This window comes from Scomber japonicus, chromosome 12 (genome assembly GCF_027409825.1).
Source record: "Scomber japonicus isolate fScoJap1 chromosome 12, fScoJap1.pri, whole genome shotgun sequence".
Lineage (NCBI taxonomy): Eukaryota > Metazoa > Chordata > Actinopteri > Scombriformes > Scombridae > Scomber > Scomber japonicus.
The window spans coordinates 30,053,276-30,065,170 of record NC_070589.1 but is presented as its reverse complement, the minus strand read 5'-3'; the positions used below and the strand labels follow the sequence as shown (position 1 = coordinate 30,065,170).

The window sequence follows — 11,895 nt, the reverse complement described above, 5'->3', positions numbered from 1 at the left end:
TGAAATTTTTCCCAGGAAGTGAGTGACACCCCTGCCTATTACCATGCAAATTGTACGGTAAATGTAATAATTGGCAAGACCAATTTAGCTGGAAGCAATTACAGAGAGGGAAGACAGATAATTTCTGGGGCTTTTCCGTGCACAAAATTGTCTTTAATGGTCCTCTTTTTTCTTTTTTTCTCCTCCTTTATGAATGCCAAACAATAATGCACTTCTAATGAACTTAAAATGTAGTAAGAGGGAGAGAGAGAGAGAGGGGGGGGGGGGGGGGGTTAGAGAGAGAGAGAGAGAAAGAGAGGGAGGGAGAGAGAGAGAAAGAGAGAGAGAGAGAGAGAGAGAGAGAGAGAGGGAGAGAGAGAGAGAGAGAGAGAGAGAGAGAGAAAGAGAGGGAGAGAGAGCGAGAGAGAAAGAGAGAGAGAACAAGAGAGAGAGAGAGAGAGAGAGAGAGAGCGAGAGAGAGAGAGACACACAGAGAGCGAGAGCAAGACAGAGAGCGAGAGGAAGAGGGAGAGAGAGACAGAGAGAGAGAGAGAGAAAGAGAGAGAGAGAGACAGAGAGCGAGAGGGAGAGCGAGGGAGAGAGAGAGAGAGACAGAGAGAGGGAGAGAGAGAGAGAGAAACAAAGAGTTACAGAGAGAGAGAGAGAGACAGCGAGAGAGAGAGAGAGAGGTAGAGAGAGAGAGAGAGAGAGAGAGAGAGTGAGAGAGACAGAGAGAGAGAGAGAGAGAGAGGAAAGGTGACATGGTGCGAGGGTGTTTTAGCTCATTATAAAACATGTGCAGTCAGAGTTTCATCATGAATGAAAAAATAGCTGCAGGCTCAAGTTTGCTTTTGAAGTATCGTCGCTTATAATTTTACTAAATGGTCAAAAGTATGTGGACATGTTTCTCCTTTTAACTGGAGCATTTTTCCTTCTTCCTCCCTTCCTCCCTTCCTTCCTCCCTTCATCCCTTCCATCCTTCCTTCTTCCTCCCTTCCATCCTTCCTCTCATCCTCTCTTCTTCTTCCCTTCCATCCTTCCTTCTTCCTCCCTTCCTTCCTTCCTCCCTCCTTTCCTTCCTCTCATCCTCCCTTCTTCTTCCCTTCCATCCTTCCTTCCTCCCTCCTTTCCATCCTCCCTCCTTTCCTTTTTCCTTCCTCCCTCCTTTCGTTCCTTCCTTCTTCCTCCATTCCTTCCTTCCTTCCTTCTTCCTCCCTTCCATCCTCCTTACTTTCCTTCCTTCCCTCCTTCCTCCCTTCCTTCCTCCCCCTTTCCTTTCCTTTCCTTCACTTCCTCCTTCCTTTCCTTCCTTCCTTGACTTGAGGACAACAGGAGGGTTAAATGCCTGCATTAACTTTAACTGCATTTTTTCTTTCCTTATTAACTGCACTCAAAAAAAGGAAATGTCACTGTTGTTGGCTTTAAAACATAGTATTATATTTGATTTACTCAAAAACCACGAGTTTTTATGTCAACTTAAGTTGGTTGTGTTAGTTGAAAGCAAAAATATGCAATGTCAGGTTTACGTGGCTGTGTTTGTTAACCCTACGCAAAGAAATCATGTACCTGTTACTATGTAAAACCAAAAGTAGCTAGTTTGGCCCTCTGAGGACACCACTCATCTCATTACCTCCGCCATTTTCCTTTTCGCGGCACATGAGAAGTTCTCTGAGCACATGGAGAAACACACCGAGCATCCTCGAAATAGAGGTAAGTAAACACATTTTTTGCCATTGTTTCAAAATGCAAGTAGTGTTAACTCAGTTAGCACGGCCCTACAGTCGAACGCGAGCAGCCTGCTTATTAACTTTTTCACTGTCAAAGAGTTTTTATCTCGTCTTTGCGTTTTTTTATTGCAAGGCCATGCTGAATGTATTGCCCTACTCCTCTTGCCCTAAGTGCAGAAAAACACATTTGGATTAAAAATATAGCGTATTTTATTTCTCCCCCCTCATGGAGCGGTGCGGGCGTGGGGGCTGCTCCGTCACACTGCAGCCACAGGTGAGAGGGGAGAGGCGGCGGCGGGGCTCATGGCGGCTCGTTGAAGCTCGGTGACACAAAGCACAGACGTTAGTAACAACAACCCCGTTGACCGCTCGTTGTTAGTCGTCAAGAGTGTTTGAAAAGTCGCCAGATTTTGCGAGAAATCTCTCAGATACACTATTGTCTAAAATAAAATGAAGAGTTTCCTCAATTGGAAAAAATGCTCATGCTTCCCAAATCACTTCCTCTAATAGACGACATATGACAGTATCAGCCTGTCAGCACTATAAGAAATGGTTTTCCCAGTTCAGAGTGAAAGAATGTGACCTCCACCTCTCATCATTCAACATCAACGTCAGTGTTGGACCTGACTGACGCTCTGATGGCTGAGTAGTAACAAATCCAAACCTGCAGCCAGGTAGTAAAAACCTGCTGGAAGGTCTAAAAACCAGAAGAGTGGAAGCTGTTATAGCAGGAGATTAAAGCTTGATTCATGCTTCCTCTAACGCCTTTATGTAAACACAATATTCATTAACCGTTACATACTGTTCAGGGTCACATTGGAAACACTTTTACATCCAAGAGCAGTAAAAAATTAATTGTCTTTCAGCCTGAAATTGGATTCCTTCCTCTAATGTGACCCAGAATATACAAAAAAGGAAATATATTGGAGCCATATTCATCCAACATTTAACCCTCCTGTTGTCCTCAGGTCAAGGAAGGACAGAAGGAAGGAAGGAAGGGAGGAAGGAAGGAAGGAAGGGAGGAAGGAAAGAAGGAAAGGAGTAAGGAGGAAGGGAGGGAGGAAAGGATGAAGGAAGGAAGGAAAGGAGGGAGGAAGGAAGGGAAGAAGAATGAAGGAAAGGAGGGAGGGAGGAAGAATGAAGGAAAGAAGGGAGGAAGGAAAAGAAGGAAGGAAGGAAGGAAGGAATGAGGGAAGAAAGGAAGGAAGGAAGGAAAGTAAGGAGGAAGGAAGGATGGGAGGAAGAAGAAAGGAAGGAAAGGAGGGAGGGAGGTAGGGAGGAAGGAAGGGAGGAAGAATAGGAGGAAGGAAGGAAGGAAAGTAAGGAGGGAGGGAGGGAGGGAGGAAGGAAGGATGGGAGGAAGAAGGAAGGGAGGAAGGAAGGATGGAAGGAAGGAAGAAGGAGGGAGGAAGGAAGGAAGGATGCAGGAAAGAAGGAACAGTCAAAACAGACGGGGTCATTTTGACCCGGGAGGAAGAAGGAAGGTTAAAGGCTTTTTAATACATATTGACCATTACGCCTACATTTAATGGTTAAACATGTCATTCCTCAACTCATTAAAGGGCCGTTACACTCCTTCAGACGGGCCTGTTGGATGAACCCTCCCCACCCCCCCACCCACCCACCCATCCATCCATCCATCCACCCACAACTTTTTCCAGCAGTAGATTAGCGGGAGCCGTGCGGAGCTGCTTCTGTAACTTTGTGACACTGATGAGCCGACACAGTCACAGCTGTGCGGAGGTGAGAACGGAGAGTCAGGCTTTTCATTTCTCTGTCTAGTTCTCCTTTTTCATTCATGACACAACTATTTCTGTCACTTCTCATACCAACGACGGACCGCCTACTAGGAGAGACTGACGGAAAGAAAAAGAAAAAAATATATATATATACGCCAATATCCTCATATACTGTTCATATTCTGAGCTGTCACAGTACTTCCTCTTATAATCAGTCTCTATACCTCATAAGGGCCGCATACAGACCAATTTGATCTCATGTGGGCTGGATCATTAAAAAGATGGAGGGAACAAGGGAAGAAGGGAAGGAAAAGAGGGATATGAAAGAAGAGAAGACCGGAGGGAAGGAAAGGAGGAAGGAAGGAAGGAAGGAAGGAAGGAAGGAAAGGAGTAAGGAGGAAAAGAGAAAGGAATTTAGAAGAGAAGGAAGGAAGAAAGGAAAGAAAGGAGTAAGAAGGGAGGGAGGAAGGAAAGGAGGAAGGAAGGAAGGAAGGAAACGAGTAAAGAAAGGAGTAAGAAGGGAGGGAGGGAGGAATGGAGGAAGGAAAGGAAGAAGGAAGGAATGAAGGAAAGGAAGAAGGAAGGAATGAAGGAATGAAGGAAGGAAGGAAAGGAGTAAGGAGGGATGAAGGAAGGAAAGGAGGAAAGAAGGAAGGATGGAAGGAGGAGGGACCAAAGAAAGAAGGGTGGAGGGGAAAAAAGGAGGGAAAAATTAAAGAAAGAGGGAAGAAGGAAGGAAAGAAGGAACAGTCAAAAGAGACGGGGTCAGACGGAGAAGAGAAATTGGTGTGGTGCAGCAGAGAGTTGAAGGTGAAACGAGAGAGAGAGAGAGTGAAAGAAGGAGGAGAAATTGAGGAGTAAGGAGAGAAGATAATGATGAAAGAAAGAAAGAAAGAAAGAAAGAAAGAAAGGCAGACGGAGCGGAGTCGGCACACATGCATGACATCACTCCTTTATTCTCCGTCTCCTTTTCAATCTCTGTGGACACATAATGCTTCCTGACATCTCACAATTAAACCCTGCCATTAATGACTCTGTGTGTGAGTCAAAGGTGTGAGTCAAAGGACAACTATCTTTCTCTCATTCCCACACACACACTCACACACACACACACACACACACACACACACACACACACACACACACACACACACACACACACACACACACACTCCTCTTTAATTAGGAACAAAAGTGGAGGATGTGACAGCCGCAATTATCCCTGTTATTAGTTTTTTTGTCTTTTCTTTGGCGGAAAGGAAGGAGTCAAATGTGTGTGTGTGTGTGTGTGTGTGTGTGTGTGTGTGTGTGCGTGTGTGTGTGTGTGTGTGTGTGTGAGAGCTCAGCACCACTCCGTCTGATGAAGTTTCATGATGAAGCCGACTGTTAGTGCTACTATATAGTCTGACACCTCAGTGGGGGTGAGACTGTGTGTGTGTGTGTGTGTGTGTGTGTGTGTGTGTGTGTGTGTGTGTGTTTTAGCAGCTACATGTATTAGCTGAAGTTGTGAATCTACATAGCGGGAAATAAAAACAACTTCTACTGCTCTCAGATTTGAGGTTTGATTCTTGGCTCGAGCTCTCAGATCATTTCCTTTTTATTCTTTATTTCTTGATTCACGCTCATCGACATTTATCGGATGTACTTTGTCTCAAAAGTTGAATCAAAAACTTTGATTATAGTCCTTTCCTTATTCTTACTTCTCACACCACCGGTCTAATCTTCACATTCAGGTAGAATATAAAAAATAATGGAGACAATCATGTGAAAGAAGTGGAAACTGGTGGACTGATGAGAGTAATGAGGACACACAGTTCTTCAAATTTCATCTCACGCTGCTTTAAAAGCTTCAAATGAATTCACTTATATTTTATATTAACCCTCACACACAATGTTCATACTCTGACCTGTCACTGTATTTCCTCACAGAATTAGTCTATATAATAAACTACCTGATCTAGAGCTGTCAGTGTTAACACGTTAATCACGATTAGATTAATGCAATCCATAACACGTTAATTTTTTAATCACATTTTAATGTTGCAAGCCTTTTTGTCCCTTCTACTCCCCCGTAGACGGCTCCTCTAGCTGTAGCGCTATGCTTTGAAGTGGCCTCCTGCAGTAAACCTACCGCGCTGATGGAAAGTAAGAGAGCTACTGGACTTTTGAACGGCTTGTTTAACTTTAAAACACTTCCAGACGCTTCAGTTGACAAGTCAAAAGTAAAATGCAACCTGTGTCAAACGGAGTTTAACTACCACCGGAGTACGTGGAGTTTGAGTTAGCACCTCCACGCTAAACACCCAGGTGCAGCCAAGCCAGCCTCAGCTCCACCAAAGGACCATTTTGGAGTGTGGGAGTCGCAGCAGAGCCGTGATTGATTCCCAGTTAAGACACTCTGGTAAGAAATGCTTTACATTATGGACTTAAAACTGCCTTGAAATGTAAAATAACAGGATTTTAAACATGCAATTCAAAACACGATTAATCGTGATTAATATGGAAATTCTGCGATTGACCTCGATTAAAAAAGGTTGCATTTTACTTTTGACTTGTCAACTGAACCATCTGGAAGGTTGCACTAATAAATATATCACATTTCATTCAGCTACCCTGCAGGTTTTGTTGTTCTGAGTGTATTAGATACAAAAGACCAGACTGTGGAATCAGCTGTCACTTCAGGTATGTGTGTATTTGTCTGATGTCCAGTTAAAGTTCAAAAGGTTCAGTAAGCATTCAGTTCAGATTCAACCATCAGCAGTCCTCCCTGTCTTTACTGTCTCTCTCTGTGTGCTGACCACGCAGAGGATTGCTGCGGCTGCTAGGTCGAACCATGCTGGAAAGGTCAGAGTGTAGAGAGGGAGGAGGAGGGGTGGGGGTGGGGGGTGGGGGAGATCAGACTGAAGCACAATCCCTGATCCTTCAGGTTGGGAGGGGGGTTGGGTATAAGAAAGGAACCTCTCACTATAAAAAAACAATCTTAAACTATATGGTCGTTTTTTAGCTTGCTGAGACTCATATCTAATAAGAGATTGAAGTGAGAAAGAAGGAAGGAAGGAAGGAAGGGAGGGAGGAAGGAAGAAGGAAGGGAGGGAGGAAGAAGGAAGGAGGGAGGAAGAAGGAAGGAGGGAGAAAGAAGGAGGGAAGGAAGGACGGATGGACAGAAGGAAGGAAGGACAGAGGAAGGAAGGAAGAAGGAGCAAAGGAAAGAAAGAGGGAGGAAGGAAAGGAGGACAGGAGGAAGAAGGAAGGAAGGAAAGAAGGAGGGAGGAAGGAAGGACCGAAGGAAGTAAGGGAGGGAGGAAGGACAGAAGGAAGGAAGGGAGGAAGAAGGAAGGAAGGAAGGGATGAAGGAAAGGAAAGAAGGAGGAAGGAAGGAAAGAATGAGGGAGGGAGGAAGGAAGGAAGGAAGGAAGGGAGGAGGAAGGAAGGAAGGAACAGTCAAAACAGACGGGGGTCAATTTGACCCGGGAGGACGACAGGAAGGTTAAAGCAACTCACAGCAGATTGCATGCAGCAGTGGTTCAGTATGATACATGTTGCCGTGGTGATGCAGGTATCTGGTAATTGAATTTTTTGAAAGCATCGAGGTATGAGAACCCAACACCTGAAATCACGTCTCGGAGTCGAGGGGCTGATAGAAATGCAGACGCCATCCTCTGCTGCACGGTGTTTCACATTCTTTGCTTTTCAAGACCCTTCAACATCGTTAGTGGAAGCAGGACACCGAAGAAAGACATGTCGGATTCCTCTCTGTGCTTTTTACAAAAATCTAAAAGTCTAAAGGGACTGAAATAACTCTAAAGGTATTCAACAGGTCTCCTCTTCTTCCTCGCTGATAACAATCCATCTTTTCTGGGCCAGCCGTCTAAAATATTCATCAGTGAGGATTTACAGTTATTGACAGTCTGCATGTCTGTGTGTGTGTGTGTGTGTGTGTGTGTCTCTGTATGTGTGTGTGTGTCTGTCTCTCTGTGTGCGTGTCTCTGTATGTGTGTGTGTGTGTGTGTGTCTCTCTGTATGTGTGTGTGTGTGTGTGTGTGTGTGTGGGTGAGCATGCATGTGTGTGTGTCTGTGTGTGTGTGTGTGTTTGTGTGTGTGTGTGTATCTGTATGTGTGTGTGTCTCTGTATGTGTGTGTGTGTGTGTGTGTCTCTCTGTATGTGTGTGTGTGTGTGTGTGTGTCTCTGTATGTGTGTGTGTGTCTCTGTGTGTCTGTGTGTGTGCGTGTATGTGTCTATGTCTCTATGTGTGTGTGTCTCTATATGTGTGTGTGTCTCTATATGTGTGTGTGTCTGTGTGTGTGTCTCTATATGTGTGTGTGTCTGTGTGTGTGTCTCTATATGTGTGTGTGTCTCTGTGTATGTGTGTGTCTCTCTCTGTATGTATGTGTGTGTATGTGTGTGTCTCTCTGTATGTGTGTGTGTGTGTGTCTCTCTGTATATGTGTGTGTGTGTGTGTGTGGGTGAGTATGCATGTGTGTGTGTGTGTATTGGCAACTATGCAACATTTCAGTGTCTGTGCACGCCTGCATCAAAGTGTGATTTTTAGGCGTGTGTGTGTGTGTGTGTGTGTATTTTTTATTTCTTCTTCTTCTTCTCTTTTTTTTGTGCATGCGTGGGTACATGTTCTGCATCTGTTTTTGCATTTGTGGGATTGACATTTGACAAGGCTGCTCCTTTGTTCCCGTATAGTTTTGATTCCTTCTCTCTCTCTCTCTCTCTGTCTCTCTGTGTGTGTCTCTCTCTCACACACACACACACACACACACACACACACACACACACACACACACACACACACTCAGCCACATCTTGGTGTGACGCCCAGATTTGAAATGCATAGCGTTTCTGTTGCTTTTAATGGAATACCACTGTATCTGCCTCGAGGGAAACGTAAACCTACTATTCCAACACTGGTTTCCAAATTGATACACTCACTTACTGAATTCACATGGCTCCTTCCTCGCCCCCCCCCCCCCCCGCCCCCCCTCACCCTCCCCCCCTTCTCCCTCCTTCCTACAGGCTGCTCTCCCTGTTTAAATCTGTACCGCAACAAGGAAAAAGGCCTTTGCAAAGTTGAGCTTGCCGTTACAGTGAACACAATCTAGTGTCAAATTAGCATAACCCAAGGCCGAAAAACAGACATTTCTCCCTCCAAAGACCCCCACGGATCAATTTTATATAGCAAAGACAGCCGAGCCGAGCGCATGTCCTTCCCCTTCCCCTTCCCCTCACACCTTTCACCAGCGAACACTCGCCCAGGGTGTTTGCTGTATATATAACAATCATTAATATTCATGGTGCAGAACATACACACTTTGCATGAGGCCGCCGCCGCTGCTGAAGCTAAGCAAGCGTTGCATCAAAATGTATATTGTATAATAACGCTAGGCTGCTTTTGTTCCCGTGACGACGACCCCCGTGGGGGAAGTGTGGGAGCCGCCGAGCGTATATAGTGGCGACGTCGTGAAGCACTAAGTTAGAATGCAGAGGAGGTAACTTACGATCGGGCTGGCGTTGATGTAATCTGAGTTTCCTTGGCTGTTCTCCACCTTCAAGGTGATCCTGGAGTGATCATCTGGAACAGAAACAGAAGGAAAGCTGAGCATTTTTCGTCTTGGGAGTGTGTGTGTGTGATGCATGCTGGGTAATTAGTAGTTTCTTTGCATATCTGTTGAGTATACAGTATTATCTGCATAGCTTTGATGTACTGTACATTTCCACTGAGAGTTTCCTGTTGTCCTCCAGTCAAAGAAGGTGGAAGGAAGGAAGGAAGGAAGGAGGGAGGAAGAAGGAAGGAAAGAAGGAAAGAAGGACAGAGGGCGGAAGGAAGGAAGGAAGGAAAGAAGGAAAGAAAGGAGGAAGGCAGGGAGGAAGAAGGAAGGAAGGGTGGGAGGAAGAAGGAAGGAAAGGAGGAAGGAAAGAAGGAGGGAGGGAGGAAGGAAAGGAAAGGAAAGAAGGAGAGAGGGAGGAAGGAAGGACAGAAGGAAGGAAGGAAGGAAGGAAGGAGGAAAGGAAAGAAGGAGGGAGGGAGGAAGGAAGGGCAGAAGGAAGGAAGGAAGGAAGGACAGACAGAAGGAAGGAAGGAAGGAAGGAAGGAAAGGAATAAGGACGAAAAGAAGAAGGAAGAAGGAAGGAAAGGAGCAAGGAAGGAAGGAAGGAAGGACGGAAGGACGGAAGGAAGGAAGGAAGGATCTGTGCATTTTTCGTCTTGGGAGTGTTGCATGCTGGGTAATTATCTGCATAGCCTTGATGTCCTGTACATTTCCACTGTGTGTGTTTCCATGACCTAAAGAGTTCGTTCCCTTCTGGTTAGTTAAGGTTGTTTTCAGAGACGGGAACTCGAGGATTAAAGCGGGAGCCGGTAAATGACGGAGAAGTTAACTGATGTTTCTTGATGTCCCTCAGAGAGGAGATCAATTCATCCCCCCCAAGCACCCCCCCCCCTCTCTCTCTGGTAACTACCTCTCACTTTTCTGTGATGTTCCAGTAAAATTCACCAGAAGCCTTTTATAGAGATCAGGGATTCATTTTGAAGTTTAGAGTTTCCATGTAGGATAAAACTAGATGATCTAACTCTGAGTGCTCCATCTTTCCTTCCTCCCTTCCTTCTTTCCTCTGTCCTTCCTTCCTCTTATCCTTTCTCCCTTCCTGTCCTCCCTCCCTCCTTCTATCCTCCCTCCCTTCTACCTTCCTTATTTCCTCTGCCCTTCCTCCCTTCTTTCTTTCCTTTCTCCCTCCTTCTCTTTCTTTCCTTCCTCTCTCTTCCCTCCCTTCCATCTTTCCTCCCTCCATCCCCTTTTCTTCCTTTCTTTCTGTCCTTCCCTCCTTCTTTCTTTACTCTGTCCTTCTTTCCTCCTTTCCTTCCTTCTTCTTCCTTTCCTTCCTTCTTCCTCCCCTCCTTTCCTTCTTCCTCCTTTCCTTCCTTCTTCCCTCTTTTCGTTTCCTTCTTCCTTCCTTCCTTCCTCCATTCCTTCCTTCCTCCCTCCCTCCCTCCCTCCCTCCTTTTCTTCCTTCTTCATCCCTTCCTTCTTCCTCCTTTCGTTTCCTTCCTTTCCTTCTTCCCCCTTTCCTTCCTTCTCCCTCCCATCCTTCCTATGGCTGAATACTTATATCACACACATGTAAAAAGGCAAAAGCAGAATAATCTCTTCCTCTCTGATCGAGCACAGGAAACCAAACATTTAAGAGCAGAAGACAAAGAAGAATCAGCTGTTACACCTCTTCCTTCAAACACGCTCACAACCTCTGAACAAACTCAGCCTATATATTCTGAACCTCCGCCTTTATTATCTGAAAGCAGGAGCAGGAGGGTTGTAAATTAGTTTTCTATTAAATCTCTCCTGCACCGACCTCATCAATGATTAAAAATTCTAAGCTTCTGTGGAAATAGCCCGTCTAAAAAAGTGCTGTCCTCTTCTCTCTCTGCAGCAGAACCAGGCTTAATGAAATCCAGGTTGTCAGCAGAGGGAAAGCAGTTTGTCAGGAATAAATTCTGCTTCTTCTTATTTGAAGCTCCGCTGCTTCCTCCTACAACTTCTCTACCACCATCACAGGAGACTTTAACCCTCCTGTCGTCCTCCTGGGTCAAATTGGACCCCGTCTCTTTTGAGTGTTCCTTCTTACCTTCCTTCCCTCTTTCTTTAATTTTTCCTTCGTTCTTCCCCTCCTTCTATACTTATTTCCTCACTTCCTTCCATCCTTCCTTCCTCCCTCCTTACTCATTTCCTTCCTTCCTTCCTTCCTCCGTCCTACTCATGTCCTTCCTTTCTTTCTCCCTCCTTACTCATTTCCTTCCTTTCTTCCTCCCTCTTTCTTTAATTTTTCCTTCGTTCTTCCCCTCCTTCTATACTTATTTCCTGACTTTCTTCCATCCTTCCTTGCTTCTTTCTTTCCCTCCTCCCTTCCTCCTACTCATTTCCTTCCTTCCTCCCTCCTTACTTCTTTCCTTCCTTACTCCTTTCCTTCCTTTACGCCTTCCTCACTTCTTTCCTTCTTTCCTCCCTCCCTCCTTACTCCTTTCCTTCCTCCTTTCCTTCCTTCCTTCCTTCCTTCCTTCCTTCCTTCCTTCCTTCCTTCCTTCTTTCCTTCCTTCCTTACTTCCTTCCTTGACCTGAGGACAACAGGAGACTTTAAATGGTCGCTGGCAAGAGTGAAATGTACAAACTAGGAACATTCATACCTATCCTAAATATTTATTGGAGCAGTTATGATTCCCAGAGGGGAAATCTTCCCAAAAACTGAGAGAGAAAATACTCAACAATGCACTGAAGCAACATAAAAAGATCACACACAGAGCTGCATGCATAAACCTACCCATACATTTATGATTTTTTCCCCCTTAAAGTTTGCCTGAAGTCTAGACACCACTCTTCTGACAGCTTGTTCCAACTCTTCAATGTGAAGCTATGCAAGGTTTAAACTGAGTGACAGATTTAAACCATCAAGT

General features: G+C 45.2%; 1 protein-coding gene across 1 annotated transcript in view; it reads right to left on the bottom strand.

Annotated features, from left to right (window-relative positions):
• The window catches only part of LOC128369736 (receptor-type tyrosine-protein phosphatase N2-like), a 158,011-nt gene that overhangs the window by 47,572 nt on the left and 98,544 nt on the right, over window positions 1–11,895 (bottom strand). The window contains exon 6 of the mRNA XM_053330812.1: window positions 8,951–9,024. Coding sequence (XP_053186787.1) covers window positions 8,951–9,024 — 74 coding nt within the window. The remainder of the gene's footprint in view (window positions 1–8,950; window positions 9,025–11,895) is intronic.